Source organism: Sebastes fasciatus, chromosome 12, assembly GCF_043250625.1.
Source record: "Sebastes fasciatus isolate fSebFas1 chromosome 12, fSebFas1.pri, whole genome shotgun sequence".
Classification (NCBI taxonomy): domain Eukaryota; kingdom Metazoa; phylum Chordata; class Actinopteri; order Perciformes; family Sebastidae; genus Sebastes; species Sebastes fasciatus.
The window spans coordinates 33668508-33683761 of NC_133806.1; the positions used below are offsets into that span (position 1 = coordinate 33668508).

General features: G+C 39.8%; 1 protein-coding gene across 4 annotated transcripts in view; it reads left to right on the plus strand.

Annotated features, from left to right (window-relative positions):
• Nucleotides 1-15254, plus strand: part of ulk4 (unc-51 like kinase 4) — a 109415-nt gene that overhangs the window by 13973 nt on the left and 80188 nt on the right. For all 4 annotated transcript variants that reach the window (XM_074654824.1, XM_074654822.1, XM_074654825.1 and 1 more), the window contains 2 exons: nucleotides 4007-4114; nucleotides 13419-13502. In XM_074654824.1, coding sequence (XP_074510925.1) covers nucleotides 4007-4114; nucleotides 13419-13502 — 192 coding nt within the window. The remainder of the gene's footprint in view (nucleotides 1-4006; nucleotides 4115-13418; nucleotides 13503-15254) is intronic.

A 15254-nucleotide genomic window follows, 5' to 3' on the forward strand; every position in this document is an offset into this window, starting at 1 on the left:
CTCCTCTGAGTGTGTGTGTGTGTGTGTTTAGTCTCAGCAGGGGTTCTCCTGCTGCAGTCCTGCTGATTGGAGTGTCAGGGCTGGGCTTAGTTACCATGGTAACTGCTATATGCTTCGACCCCCCCCCCCCAAAAAAAAAAAAGCACACACAAACACACACACACACACCTGTTTGTGTCTGTCTGTCTCACTCTGTCCTTTCTGTCTGTCTGCCTGCTATCTCTTTTCTCTCTTCTCCTTTATCCCGTCTGTCTTTGTCCCTCTCTCTCTCTCTCTCTTTCTCTCTCTCTCTCTCTCTCTCTCTGTCTTCTCTCCCTTCAATAGAATTAAATGAGAATAATATTTTCTGGGTTAATGTTACTAACACAATCTTGCTGCTTTCCTCATGCGACGTAGGGAAGCTGTGCTTTTCTAAAACCAACTAGATATCATTTTCCCCCTTCACTTATCGGCACTTATAAAGTTTTCTGTGGCTTTTAACAGCGGTTTAGCCGGTAAAGCTTCACACTGCAGGCTGTTTCGTGGGGATATAGAGTCTTAACACATCCTAAAAGCTCACAGCAATCTTTAGGAACACACATTCAGAGGGCATTGGCTCCAGGAAGACACTACTTGAAGCATTTGTGAATACTCCCAAGGTAAAGATGAGTTTGGATCCCTTGTGTTGTGTGACAACTAATGAAATTTGATATTCAAAACATACAGTATAGATTAATATGATCAAACAAAATATATATTCTTAGTGCATAATCTACGTCCGACATCTCTTACATAGGCGTTTAATTCATTAACAAATCTGTTTAAATACAATAACTTAAATTCCTTTGTATATTTGAGCCACACATTTGTTGTCTTGTTTTACCATTTGACATACAGTACGTCATATCTGCCATATCTGGGACATATTTTGCAAGGGTTGTTCTTGGGACATCTCAGTAAAAAGCTAGCATGCAAATTTAGAAAGTTAAACAAATTTAAGTGGAAAGCTGGGCCGCTTGAAGATAAGAGGGTTACCTCTGACTGTAATGCTGCAATACTGCTTGATACGTCAGCCTCTTCTCTCACCTCAGCAGAGACAAACCTCGTATTAGCTGTAAAACGATGTGCAGTTCCTTTATAGCGCCGATAATCCACCAACTTGTTCTCTGTATTCTTTCTTTACACATCTGCCTCACAGTAACTGCTCATGTGCACGTCATATTTGTGTGTGTATTTGCAAAACTTGCGTGTGCTGGGACATCTTTTTATTCTCTGCCCCACTATATATGTGTTGTTTATGGACGTTAATTAAGTGCATATGTATGTTTCCTTGTGTGCATTCATGTGCATCATTTGATCTGAGGGAGTGTTGATGCTGAGATAATGATAATGTGTTCTGTGAGGGAAAATAGTTTTGTGTGTGTGTGTGTGCGTTTATGTTTGCTTTTCCACTTTAGCTCGTTGCACAGGGGTTGCTTTCAGTACCCTCCGCCTGAGAGCAGCTGCATGACCAGTTTCAAACACACCCCAGAATCTCAGCTATCCACTCAGCCATTTGTGTTATCAGCGGGTTTAGCTCAGGAAGAGAGTGAGGGGGAAGAACGGAGAGCAATAACGTGGGAAAGAGGCAGAAAACCAAGAGGAGTTTGTTTCACAGCACATATCTACCACTCACATATACTTGGTTAGAAGTGACACAACATGGTATGTGTTTATAGTTTATGTATCCATCCATCCATCCATCATCTGTAACTGCTTATCCTATTCAGGGTCGCGGGGGGGCTGGAGCCGATCCCAGCTGACATTGAGCGAAGGTGGGGACAGCCTGGTCTAATTTATGTATAGATAAGTTTAAATAAGGTCAACTAAAACATATTTTGGCTTCTGGTTTTATCTCAAAGTGTATTGGCAATAATGTTCAGACCTACTCAGGATTCCAGTGGCAAACAAGCGTCTTGAGATAACTTCTGTTGTGATTTGACGCTATACAAAAATAAATTGATTTGATTTGATTTGAAACTGAACCTGTACCATGTTCATCGATGGCTCAGCATGAGGAGGATACACCACGCTCCTTGGGCAGAAATAAAAGGAGAGAATAACTCTTCTGGGAGAGGGGGAGATCTGTTGAGAGCGTACATGACAAACAGACTGTTACCACTTCTCACCCTACAACGAGAAAGAGAGACAGAAGGTGATAGACAGTGAAAGCAAGCGAGTGTGAGAGAAAGATGTAGGTGAGAGAGAGAGAGATATTATGTGATACATACATACATAGAGGGCAATTCAAAGTAGAGCAGGAAGAAAAGACAAGTAGAGTGAAAAACAATAGAGGAAGGAGAGACAGAACAGAGAGAGAGAGAGAGAGAGAGATGGAAAAAGAAAAAGTAGAGAAGAGAGGGAGAGATAGAGGAGTGAGGCAGAACTTGCATCAGATCACAGAGGGAGGAAGCTGGCAGTAATGCTAATGCCAGGAAGCAGCCAGCCAGCCAGCAAGGCTGTCTCTGCATATACTTAACTCTGTGTGTGTGTGTGTGTGTGTGTGTGTGTGTGTGTGTGTGTGTGTGTGTGTGTGTGTGTGTGTGTGTGTGTGTGCGCGTGCGTGTGTGCGCGCGCGTGTGTGGGGTGCATTACTTACAAGTGCATATGATTGCATGAATTTTTGTACCTAGTTATGCGTGTGCATATACTTAATGCTTGCAATACACTTGTTTTGTGTATACATGCATTCATGTGATTGTTGTTGCTGCTGTCCAGCTCATATCTCGCTTTCCTACTTTATCTTTCTGCCTCTTTCCCAACCTTTTCTTTGACCTATATCTCTTTTCTCTACTTCTCTCTTTTCTTTATTCATCCTCTTGTCTCTGTTATGTGCATTCCCTCTTCCTCTTCCTTTTCTCTGTTGTTTCATCCTCCCTTTCTCACTCTCCTCCTCATTTTTTACTCTTTCTGCTTTTACCCTTACCTCTCTCTTGTTTCTCTCTTTTTTTTGTCATATACAAAAAAAGATTCATCCCCAGTTTTTTCATTTAAAATAGTATTTTTTATGTACACAGAATATCTTCTACCATTGAATATATGAAGAGAAGTTGCGTACACTAGTTGGTGTTGCATGGTCAGGTCATGGTCTACTTTATTATTTGTGGTGGTTATCCTACCTTTATTGTATTGTGGTGTGATTTGATATAGTTCCCCACTTTCAATCAGACATCACTAAATAGATTTGAAGTTAAAAGTTTAAAATCGGCCAGTAGGATGAAATGTTCAAGTTTTAAAGTCGTCTGTAATTGATGCCATTTATTAGGTGCTAAGAGGGGTAAGGCAGTCTTCCCTAGTTCAGTATTTACCTGAGGAGCAAGAAGTGTTCAACAGACCTGAGATCAGGTTTAGAGAGAGCTGGTTTTAAATGAGGAGAAGTGATAACCTGAGGTAGTTTAAACAGGAGACCTTTTATAAATAAAAATGATAGAATGGCTTCTTGTTGCTAGTGAGGACCATCCTACTTTTTTACATTTTACACAGCGATGAGTACGATATTCATCTCCTGAAGGGAAACACAAAGCATGATGATAAACTGCATCAAGTTGTTTTAAGGTAGAGTGACTAAGCATGAGAATAAAGGATATCTTCATAGTTGACATCTTATCTTTAGCTTCTGTTCCAGTTGCTCCACATGCTGTTTAAGGGTGAGACTGCTCTCTAGCCAAACTTCCAGGTATTCACAAGATTGGACAATTTCAATTTTAGATTATACAAAGATGTCTGAAGAGCCTTAAAGGCAGATTGTAATCATATATTTGTAATCACATATTAGATATATCCTAGTATACAGACTACATATGAAGGAATACCACCTTTGTTAAATTATAACTGATTCTAGAACTAATTAAATGTTATTGACATCATCTTAGAGAGCTGTTGATTTAACTCTGGTACATTTTCTTGGCAAAAATTTCAGTTTTTCATTTACTGTTGCAACAATAAGACAGATGTGCTGATTAAAACTATATCTCTTCTCTCTTTCCAGGCGGTGTCCACACTGACCGACCTGTTGAGAGATAATCTGAGGAACAGTAGAGTAAAGCAGTTCCTGCTGCCGCCACTCGGGGAGATCCTCTACCTCATCGCCTCTCAGGTAAACTCTGCATTAAAGAAGCCAATATGAAGACACAGATATACAGAGACAGAGACACTGCAGTTGATCGAGCTAAAGGAAACATTTGAATGAATCTAAACACACTATATACAATAAGTGAGAAATGGGTGCACATGCACACAACGGGCATGGATTACAGTAGTTCCATAGCTGACAAAAATATTTCTTTTTGAAGGTTATTTTCTTTTATTAGACCGGGCGAAACGTAGGGTTGGCTGTGACATGTGATAAAGGTTTCTGATCAGAAGTCTGATATTTTTGTTATTTTGTATAAGTTTGTCCACGTGACTGTGGTTGATTCAAGGGAATGCAGGGATGTGAAGACCAAAAAGAAAACCACTAATGCTACTGCTGTGAACATATGAATGTGCATTCATTTTCAATTTAGACAAAAATGAGATACATGACGTCTCCACAATTTATTTAGTAAGGCTGCAAGACCACACCTTTTAAGTACAGACGTAGGCAAAGTTGTTGGTAACGTTCCGTTAAAGAGAGAAAAACCCACAATGGTCACTGAAATAGGGTTAGGGTTAGTTCACTGAAAATTAACTAATGAAAATCAGATATTGTTTTTGAATTATGGTTCAGCAGAATCATTTAAAAAAAACAAACTAATGAAACTGGCCTAGACAAAAATGATGGTAACATTAACTTAATATTTTGTTGCACAACCTTTTGAGGCAATCACTGCAATCAAGTGATTTCTGTAACTCGCAATGAGACTTCTGCACCTGTTGACAGGTATGTTGGCCCACTCCTCGTGAGCAAACTGCTCCAGTTGTCTCAGGTTTGAAGGGTGCCTTCTCCAGACAGCATGTTTCAGCTCCTTCCACAGATGTTCAATAGGATTTAGATCCGGGCTCATAGAAGGCCACTTCAGAATAGTCCAATGTTTTGTTCTTATCCATTCTTGGGTGTTTTTAGCTGTGTTTTGGGTCATTATCCTGTTTGAGGACCCATGACCTGCAACTGAGACCAAGCTTTCTGACACTGGGCAGCACATTTCGCTCCAGAATGCCTTGATAGTCTTCAGATTTCATTGTACCCTGCACAGATTCAAGACACCCTGTGCCAGATGCAACAAAGCAGCCCCATAACATAACCGAGCCTCCTCCATGTTTCACATTAGGTACAGTGTTCTTTTCTTTGGATGCTTCATTTTTGCGTCTGTGAACATAGAGCTGATGTGACCTGCCAAAAAGCTCCAGTTTTGTCTCATCTGTCCAAAGGACATTCTCCCAGAAGCTTTGTGGCTTGTCAATATGCATTTTGGAAAATTCCAGTCTCGCTTTTTTATGATTTGGTGTCCTCCTCGGTTGTCTTCCATTAAATCCACTTTGGCTCAAACAGTGACGGATGGTGCGATCTGACACTGATGTACCTTGACCTTGGAGTTCACCTCTAATCTCTTTGGAAGTTGTTCTGGGCTCTTTGGTTACCATTCGTATTATCCGTCTCTTCAATATGTCATCAATTTTCCCCTTGCGGCCACGTCCAGGGAGGTAGGCTACAGTCCCATGGACCTTAAACTTCTGAATAATATGTGCAGCTGTAGTCACAGGAACATCAAGCTGCTTGGAGATGGTCTTATAGCCTTTACCTTTAACATGAAGGTATATAATGTTCTTTCTAATCTCCTGAGACAACTCTCTCCTTAGCTTTCTGTGGTCCATGTTCAGTGTGGTACACACCATGACACCAAACAGCACAGTGACTACTTTTCACCCTTTAAATAGGCAGACTGACTGATTACAAGTTTGAAGATACCTGTGATGCTAATTACAGGACACACCTTAGTTTAATATTTCCCTATGGTCAAATTATTTTCAATCTTTTCTAGGGCTACCATCATTTTTGTCTAGGCCAGTTTCATCAGTTTGTTTTTTAAAATGATTCTGTTGAACCACAATTCAAAAGCAATAGCTGATTTTCATTAGTTAATTTTCAGTACATTTTTATTTATTATTACTTTTGTCAGTTTCAAGTTATTTCAGTGACCATTGTGGGTTTTTCTCTCTTTAACGGAACGTTACCAACAACTTTGCCTACGTCTGTAAGTGATGTGATTTACAGAAATTTGTAGTATTGAGGAAAAAGTCAAAGACAGTCCAGCTATATGGAGAATATGTGAATATTTCTCTAGCTTATGTAGCAATCATTCACTGACTCACTCATGTAACAAATCTTTGTGAAAGTATTCCTTACTTCTTATTAGTCTAATTAGGGTATTGGATTCGGTATTATGCCGTTTTGAAAGTCACTTAAAGGTGAGATTGGAGCAAATATGATTAAAAAAAAGTTATTTTTATTAAACCCTGACAGTAGTACATGAAACAGGTAACCTGAAAAAAATCATGTTCCTTTGTGTCCTCCGGTGTCCTCCGGTGCTCCTAACGGCATCTGTGGTTATCTCTGGTTTAGCTGTAAAATGAGAAAGTTTGAGACGCGGCCGCCATTGTGAAATCTGTTGAAGGGACACCAAATTCCAGTCACATGACCGTAGCACAGCCAATAGGAACGCTCTCTCAAAGAAATGACCTGTGATTGGTCAAAGTCTCCCGTTCCAGGGTAGATTTTCTAAAGCCTGAAAACAGAGTCATGAGGAGGAGCAGAAGTCCGATGTCAGCGACATCCTATTGTGTCAGGGACATTAATTCAATCTCAGACAAGTACTGTCAACGTTGCTGAGGCCTACAGTACATACAAACTAGACCTGCTAATGAAATATTCAGAAAAAGTCATTAAATTCATTGATTGATTCATATTAAATGTTATGAGAACATGCAGCTCCCCCTGCTGGTAAATCCCAACCACCAACAATAGTATGATGGCAAACTGTAAAGTTGTTCATCTCTAGTTTGTTCTCCAATAATGTCAAACTACACAAACTAGCCCACAACATTGTGATATGGGTATAGTAGTATAGTAGTAATATTTATGTAGACATGGCTTTTTAAATGTGGATAGTGAAAATCACCATTCAGAGAAAGTCTTAAGACTTCCCTAGTCTTAAGTAATAAATGTAGAACGACTGCTTTCTTTTGAGTTAATGAGTCAAAGTCAATGGAGCACAACACCGATGCCAAGATGAAAGATCAAAACACATTTTCTTATTACTTCAGTGAGAAAGACCAATCTCGAGTGAAATGAATGAAACTGAGTGCTCTGCCATTAGGTAATGGAGTTTAAATTTACATGCTGACTAAATTGAATTGAAAGCGAATTGACCCCCAGCCCTGAAAATTACAAGAGTGAAGGAGGCCTTGTTTGACTTCATTAGAAAAGGTGATCCCAATTTATTTCTGGTTAACCTCAATCTAGCCAGGCAAGTCGATTAAGTGTGAGATTTTTATTTACAAGACTGATGGATAACCTTCAAAAATCGATCACCCCGCCTGATTACACTTATTACTCTCCTGAAGCCACGGGAAATCTCATCAGTGTCCTCCAAGCTCTTAATAAATTGACTTTTCTGCTCCTGCTAGAGCTGGTGTGTTTCCATGGATTCTAGTGTGTTCTTAACAAATAATAACGCTATAATGAACCGATTCCTGTACCTCAGGGTCAGTTGTTGAACAGCACCTTAAAAGTGTAAATGTTTCTCAGTTAGTTACAGTAAGAAAATAAAAGACAAAAGCTAAATGAATGATTTTTAAAACATAAAGAAGTACACTTGATTTGAGTAATAGCACACTTGGTGTGATAGTTAATGAGGGTTTAATTGAGGTATTTCTAACTGTTGTAAACCATTAACCTTTTCCACTCCACCCCTCTTTTTCATAGACCCATTTTAGTCTTTTTTAGGGGGGTCCAGCGGGTCTTTAGGGGAAGACAGTTGGTCAACAGTAGATGTCACAGAGAAGTGGTGTACATCATCTGAAAGCTGGGAATATGAAGATTAATTTGAGATGCAGCTCAGCACTTTGTGTCAAGTTGTTATAGTCATAAATCAAAAATAAACAATCAATTAATGAGTTAAAGTAAATTTTGAAAGTGTATGAGAGCGTAGAACATTATGATAGAAGTATATGATGGTCATCCCCATGCTCACTTATGTTTCATAAGTTGCTGCATTAGTTTTTGGGTTCATACCATTTGTTACACAAATTTGGTGCTAAATTTAACCCTTTTTTTTTACCAATCGAGAATTGATAAAAAAATGATCAATAATCCCTCCAAAATACCACATTAAGACACCAAGACCTTGACGAACACCACAGAAAAAGCCAAGAATTGCATTTTTCAGCGATTGGATGGCGAGCACTTGTGTTCTTGAAACTACTCAGAAACCCCCTTATTGTCAATCTAGCTAGGAAAGCCATCCATCCTCTGAATGCTCTAGGTCTCTAGTCTGATCCATCCATCCTCTGAATGCTCTAGGTCTCTAGTTTGATCCATCCATCCTCTGAATGCTCTAGGTCTCTAGTTTGATCCATCCATCCTCTGAATGCTCTAGGTCTCTAGTTTGATCCATCCATCCTCTGAATGCTCTAGGTCTCTAGTCTGATCCATCCATCCTCTGAATGCTCTAGATCTCTAGTCTGATCAATCCATCCTCTGAATGCTCTAGGTCTCTAGTTTGATCCATCCATCCTCTGAATGCTCTAGGTCTCTAGTTTGATCCATCCATCCTCTGAATGCTCTAGGTCTCTAGTTTGATGCATCCATCCTCTGAATGCTCTAGGTCTCTAGTTTGATCCATCCATCCTCTGAATGCTCTAGGTCTCTAGTTTGATCCATCCATCCTCTGAATGCTCGAGGTCTCTAGTCTGATCCATCCATCCTCTGAATGCTCTAGGTCTCTAGTCTGATCCATCCATCCTCTGAATGCTCTAGATCTCTAGTCTGATCAATCCATCCTCTGAATGCTCTAGGTCTCTAGTTTGATCCATCCATCCTCTGAATGCTCTAGGTCTCTAGTTTGATCCATCCATCCTCTGAATGCTCTAGGTCTCTAGTTTGATGCATCCATCCTCTGAATGCTCTAGGTCTCTAGTTTGATCCATCCATCCTCTGAATGCTCTAGGTCTCTAGTTTGATCCATCCATCCTCTGAATGCTCTAGGTCTCTAGTTTGTAGCTGTCAAGTTTCATGAGGTTGTGATTATCCTAGAGGTCACCGAAGGTCATTTTATACAGGGAGGTCAATAAAATGGCTCTTATGGGGACTAACATCATCACACATGGATACAATTGGGCTCATTGAATCCACAAGAGCTTTTGTAGTCATACCCAATTCATGCAATACCAAGACTGTTTATGGAGCCTAGTATGCATAAATATTCAAACACATCATTTTAGAATAGATGGAAATAACACATTTGTATTGCATGCAAAAAAAACGCAAGGTTTTTGCCCCAAACTGGATGTGATTATAATAAAGTGGGCATGTCTGTAAAGAGGAGACTCGTGGGTACCCATAGAACACATTTTCATTCACATATCTTGAGGTCAGAGGTCAAGGGACCCCTTCAAAAATCGCCATGCCAGTTTTTCCTCTCCAAAATTTAGCATAAATTCATAGCGTTCTTCCCAACATGCTAGTATGACATGGTTGGTACCAATGGATTCCTTAGGTTCTCTAGTGTTATATGATACCAGTACCTTCACTCTAAAACTGAGCCTGAAAAAAGTCAAGTTGGCCGAGGGTGCCCACGTCCTCAAGGAGTGGAAAAGGTTCAATATATTTGTACTTCAGGAGTAAAGTCAAAACGGCATTATTTTGCTTAAAGAACATCAAAAGTTCAGGCCTCTCCTTTCTCCCTCTGCTTCAGAAAACTGCATACTTGTGTGACAAGAAGGCTAACATTAGTTGTGTTGTATAGTCACTGTGCTGGCTGGTATTTCTAGAATAGAGCGTAAAAGATGCTTTTTCTTGTTCAGAAATATTTTCATGGAGTCGCTGCTTTCTGTGTTGTTGATATGTCGCCAACTATCTATATACATACATACACACACACATATACAGGTATATAGTCCCTAAACACTCTGGCTTGCTTGATAGTGCATAGTGCAGGCTTCTTATATTAAGTGATGGTAGTTATTAGGTAGAGGTTAGTAGTACCTTATTGTTGTAAAGCTACCTGCTTGTCTGCTTTGCATTGAGGATTTGATTTAAAAAATCTCCAGCTGTGTTTTTCAGTCAATGACAATGATTAGTACGACTTTAAGTGCTTTGTGGGCTTCTATCTCAGACTTGTGGCTTATTTCAGTTTTGACTTAAGAATTTGTGGTTCCTCCAGTCAGCAGCACCAGTCAGGGATTTGATGGCTCTAAAAACCCAGTAATTATTTAATTTGTGGAGTTGAGTCCCCTGGGCGGTCTGGCAGGTTGGCTGTCTGGTGGGTTTTCTGGTCCGTGTCAATGATCAGCTGCATCGCTGCCTCTATTCTCAAGGTTACATATAACCACAGAAACATGAACTTTTATTGGACTTTGGACTGATAGTTTCAAGGTTGAAACAAAAAGTTGTTAGACTATTCCCATATGATGGGTACAAGTTGGGTATGGTGAATTATTTTTTTCCTAAAATAGTACATGACCACAGAAAAAAACATTTAGGATCACGCTGATTAAATTCTTTGAGGCATCATTTGTAGCACATGATGTGAAACGCTTCACTGACAACAATAATACACAAGGAAGTTGAAGTTCTTTGAACAGCATCAGTGGTAGCTAATTTCTTCATCACAACCAGGATTGCGGCCGAATAGTCCTTTTCTCTTAGGAAGGTTCCTAACAGAGTGAAATGACCCGTAAGTATCTCAGTAGCAGCCATGATGAGAGCTGTTTGAATCCTCTAAATGTTGAGGAAAGGAGCTTCAATGCTTCCTTTATTATCTCCTTTAGCAGAGGATATACTGGACCATCCTTTACCAAAGGAAAGGAGAGAATACATCCCACAATTCCTGGCAGCCGCAGCATTTAAAGCGACGCACAATTCGGCCGTTCCTGAAAACAAACTATGTTTATCTCGCATATTTTCATACGCTTATACACTAATTGGGATTCATGTTTAATATCAATGGACAGTGACAACCATTTTGTTTCACTTTGTTTTTAATTAATTATTTATTTGGAACATGTAACAAATACCTCAGTAAAATACAAAACAAGAATAACTAATAAAATGAACAGTAAACAATCTATTAACAAATAATCAACATAAATAAATATTACATGTCCCAAAAGGAGAGGGAAGAAGTATATGGTCTTACACCTTCTCTATAGCTCCAACAATTAGCTCAATATTTATCATATATTCCTTTGTTTATTTCAATTCCATCCTTGGTAATGAAGTGATATTTTTCACCAGTTGTCCACATTATATCAGGATTCTTTATTATCTGTTGATGTAAAGTGTTCCAGCAGGAGAAGGAGCTGTGGTATCTCTCTTTCACACACCACAGGTGAAGCAGTCTGTCATTGAAAGACCTATTTAACAAAGTACGGGGGGAGCAGCGTCTTTTCTAGTCCATCTTCAGAACATTGTAGTTTCACCACGGCAGACCGGCGTCACTAACATCCGCCGCCGTCGCATCATAATTACGAAGCCTAGTGTAAGTCCAGTCTGATTCTCTTAACACCATGGTGGTATTTTCCTAAGTACTTCTGAATTCTCCTTCTCATCTTTCTTTGACCTCATGACATTTTCCATCGAGGTCAAGGAAAAGTGGTTAGGAAAAGTGGTTAGGACGTCATTTTTTGACTTTTCGACCGCAGCCCAGTTACAATGAAAATCCCAAACAGGATGTGAACTCATCCCGGCAGGTGGAATCACTTTGTCTGTTTAATGGCAGGAGAAAGTTTTATTTGAGTGTCCCCAGGTAAAATCAGCTGCTTTTCTCCTCTCTTCTTCTTCTTCTTCTTCTTCTTCTGCAGCAGCAGTCAATGACAATGATTAGCTATAGCCTCCAGTGCTGTCTTTATCCTCAAGGTTAGATATAGCCTAAAGCCTAGCACAGTAGCAATGGAACGGGGCATTGTTTCATGAAAAGATAAAAATATTGGTTGAAATAATCCGAGTTTTGTAAGGAATGTAAGACAGTGCTGGTGTAACAGTATATATAACGTATTTTGTCAGGAAATAAGTATACAATTTCATCAAGATCAGATGAATAAGAGTCAATCAACAAAAGACATTTTTGATAATCATTTAAGACATATAAAATAAAGATATATTTTCCTTGTTCCAGCTTGTCAAATGTGTGGATTTGCTTCTTTTTCTCAGTTTCATATGATTGTAAATGAAACATTTTGGGGATTTGAACTGAAAAAAAAACCAAGCAATATCCTCGATCTCTGGGAAATTATGATGGGCATTTTTTCACTACTTACCGACATCGACTAAAATATGAATTATTTGTTAACGTAGTAGTTGAGAGCTGAATTAAGAAAATACATAATAATAATCATTTGCAGTGCTGTGAATTTTACATTCAAACTTTCATGAGTATCATGAAAGTTTGAATTATTCTCTTTCTTTGTACCTCTTATGTAAAAATGAGTGACATGATTGAGTACAGCAGAAACTGAAGAAAATGTTATGTTTAATGCTCACACACGTTTCTTTTTTTTTGTGAATGTTATTTATTATTAAAATAAGAAATCATACATACATTTTTTTTTCAAAATTAACAGGAATTACAGTTCAAGTGTAAACCTTTTTAATGCTGCAACAAATTGGTCAAAACTTAAACAGGAATTAAAATTCCAATATATAATGTATATAGTATATAAAAATATAATTTAATAGATCGGCCCCATTGTCACCGATATCCATTCCAAATGTTTGAGTCAGTATCAGCCCGATATCTGATCCGGTATCGGTATCTGTGCATCCCTACATCCCCCGATGAGCTCAAAAGTCCATCCTGGCTGCACTGATCTCAAATTGTAAATATTAAACATGTTCAATATTTACGATTGGATATCCTGTTGTGTGTGGGGACATACATATGTTTCTAAGTAAAGTCAATATTTTGAAGATAAAAAATGTGAATAGTTATGAAAGCATGTTCACGCACAGACATGGTAATCAAGATGTCATGGCTCCTCTTGCTCCCTTCTTCCCTCCCCGACTTGGCTCTTTCTTGCCCTTTTCCCTCTCTCCTCTCTCGACTTGCATCTCCTCCACGTTATCTCTCTGCCTTTCTCTCACTCCCACTCTACTCCTCTACTGCCCCTGCCCCCCCATCTGTACCCCCTCCTCCTCTCTCCTCTCTCCTCTCTCCTCTCTCCTCTCACCCTTTCTCCCTGTCTTTTCTATGTCTCTCTATCAGGAGGAGAAGAGAGGCTCCCCAGAGGGACTGTGGTTCGTTCCCGCTGCCGCCTACACTGGCTTAATGAGGAGCCTGCGGGAAGGGGTGAGTGTCTCTGTGTATGTCTGCGTGTCTCTGTTTTTGTGTCTGTGCCTGTGTAGCTGTGACTAAGTCTCTCTCGCTGTGTGTGTGTGTGTGTGTGTGTGTGTGTGTGTGTGTGTGTGGCAGGGGATCCCTGTGAACAGTAATGATGAGGCAGCTGTGGGGGCCTAAAGCGTTGTTTGCCAGCTGCAAGTCAAGGGCATGCAGAGCAGTCACACACATGCACGCACGCACACTCTTACCTGCATCAAACACAACCCTTTACTGCTCAGCAGCCTGACCTCAGCAGCAATTAGGACCCTCCAGACACACACACATATACAGTAGATGGAGCAGAAATATAGATAGCTTTCTTTTTCTCTCCTTTCTATCTCCTCTCTTTTTCTATTTAATTATCCTCTCATATTAGTCGGTCATAAAAAATAAAAAAAAATTAGAAGAAGAAAAATGATAAATTATGACTTTGGTTGGTATAATAGCATAACAAGATGTCACAAATGTCTCCAGTGAAATAGCGGTGTCCTAAAATATATCAAGAAATATGTAGGTAATTTATTAATGTTGGCATTATGCTACTGACAGTTAGAGATCGGCCTGGTCCTATTTCGGTTGGGACCCTGTGCTTCTTAACTTAAGCTATAAGTAGGGCTGCACCATTATGGCCAATATGCTAATCACAATTATTTTGATCAATATTGCAATCATGATTATTTATCACAATTATTCATAGATTTTAGGGACAAAATATTTTTATTGCACAGAGCGCTGCCTTCACTTCCATGTCGTGCTACTTTACGGCTAATTTACAAATGTTTGCATCAAAATAAGACTTAAAATAAGTTTCTTCTTCACCTGAATTCAGTGCATTTTCACTTTGCCCGTCTGCTCTCTGTTAAAACGAGTAATATACAGTTCATTACTCTTCTACTCTGGACTGCAGTCGCAACATTCAGGAAAGTTTTTCACAGACTGCCGCTGTAGGGTGAGCGCAGCGGCAAGACGGCTCCCCAAAAGTGAAGCCAAAACATCTTGATTGCCCCCTGGTGGCTGGTTGGTAGTTCAGGAAGCGCTTGATTACCACCACGAAGGCCAAGGGCGTTGTTTTTTGTCTGTCTGTCTGTCTGTCTGTCTGTCTGTTAACAGGGTTACTCCAAAAGTTTGTGATGGATTTTAATGACATTTTTTGAAGGGGTGGGGTATGGCACAATGAACAATCCATTAGATTTTGGTGGCGATCCGGGTCATGATCCGGATTCAGGAATATTTTTAAGGATTCCGATCAGTCTGAGCATGAAGACCACAGGGTATAACAAATGCGCAGTGTAACTGATGACGCGTTGATGATGTATGACTTCACCTTCCTTCAGAGAGCAGAGAGACATATGTGTGGATGTGTGTGCGGGAGCTGCTGTCCGTCCGTGGTGAGAAAGAACAAAGCAGTTGCTGACGGGATGAGAGACAACGTAGTGTAACGTTATACAGACATAACAAGGCTGCTGAATGAGAGAGGCATCTGCCGATACGTTACACGGTAACACATCGTGTTAATAATAAGCCGACCACCCCACGGTACCGCCAGCTGTGAGCTAGGATCTGTTTTTAAAGTCACGCACCTTGGCAGAGGTCTGCGCTCTCTGAGTGACATTCTAGTTTGAAATGCAGCAGAGTTTTCTATGAGCGGAGCACGCATTTTAAACGTCAATATCGCGGTCGATCATGTTCATTTAATTGTGGGAAGCCAAAATCGTGATCGCG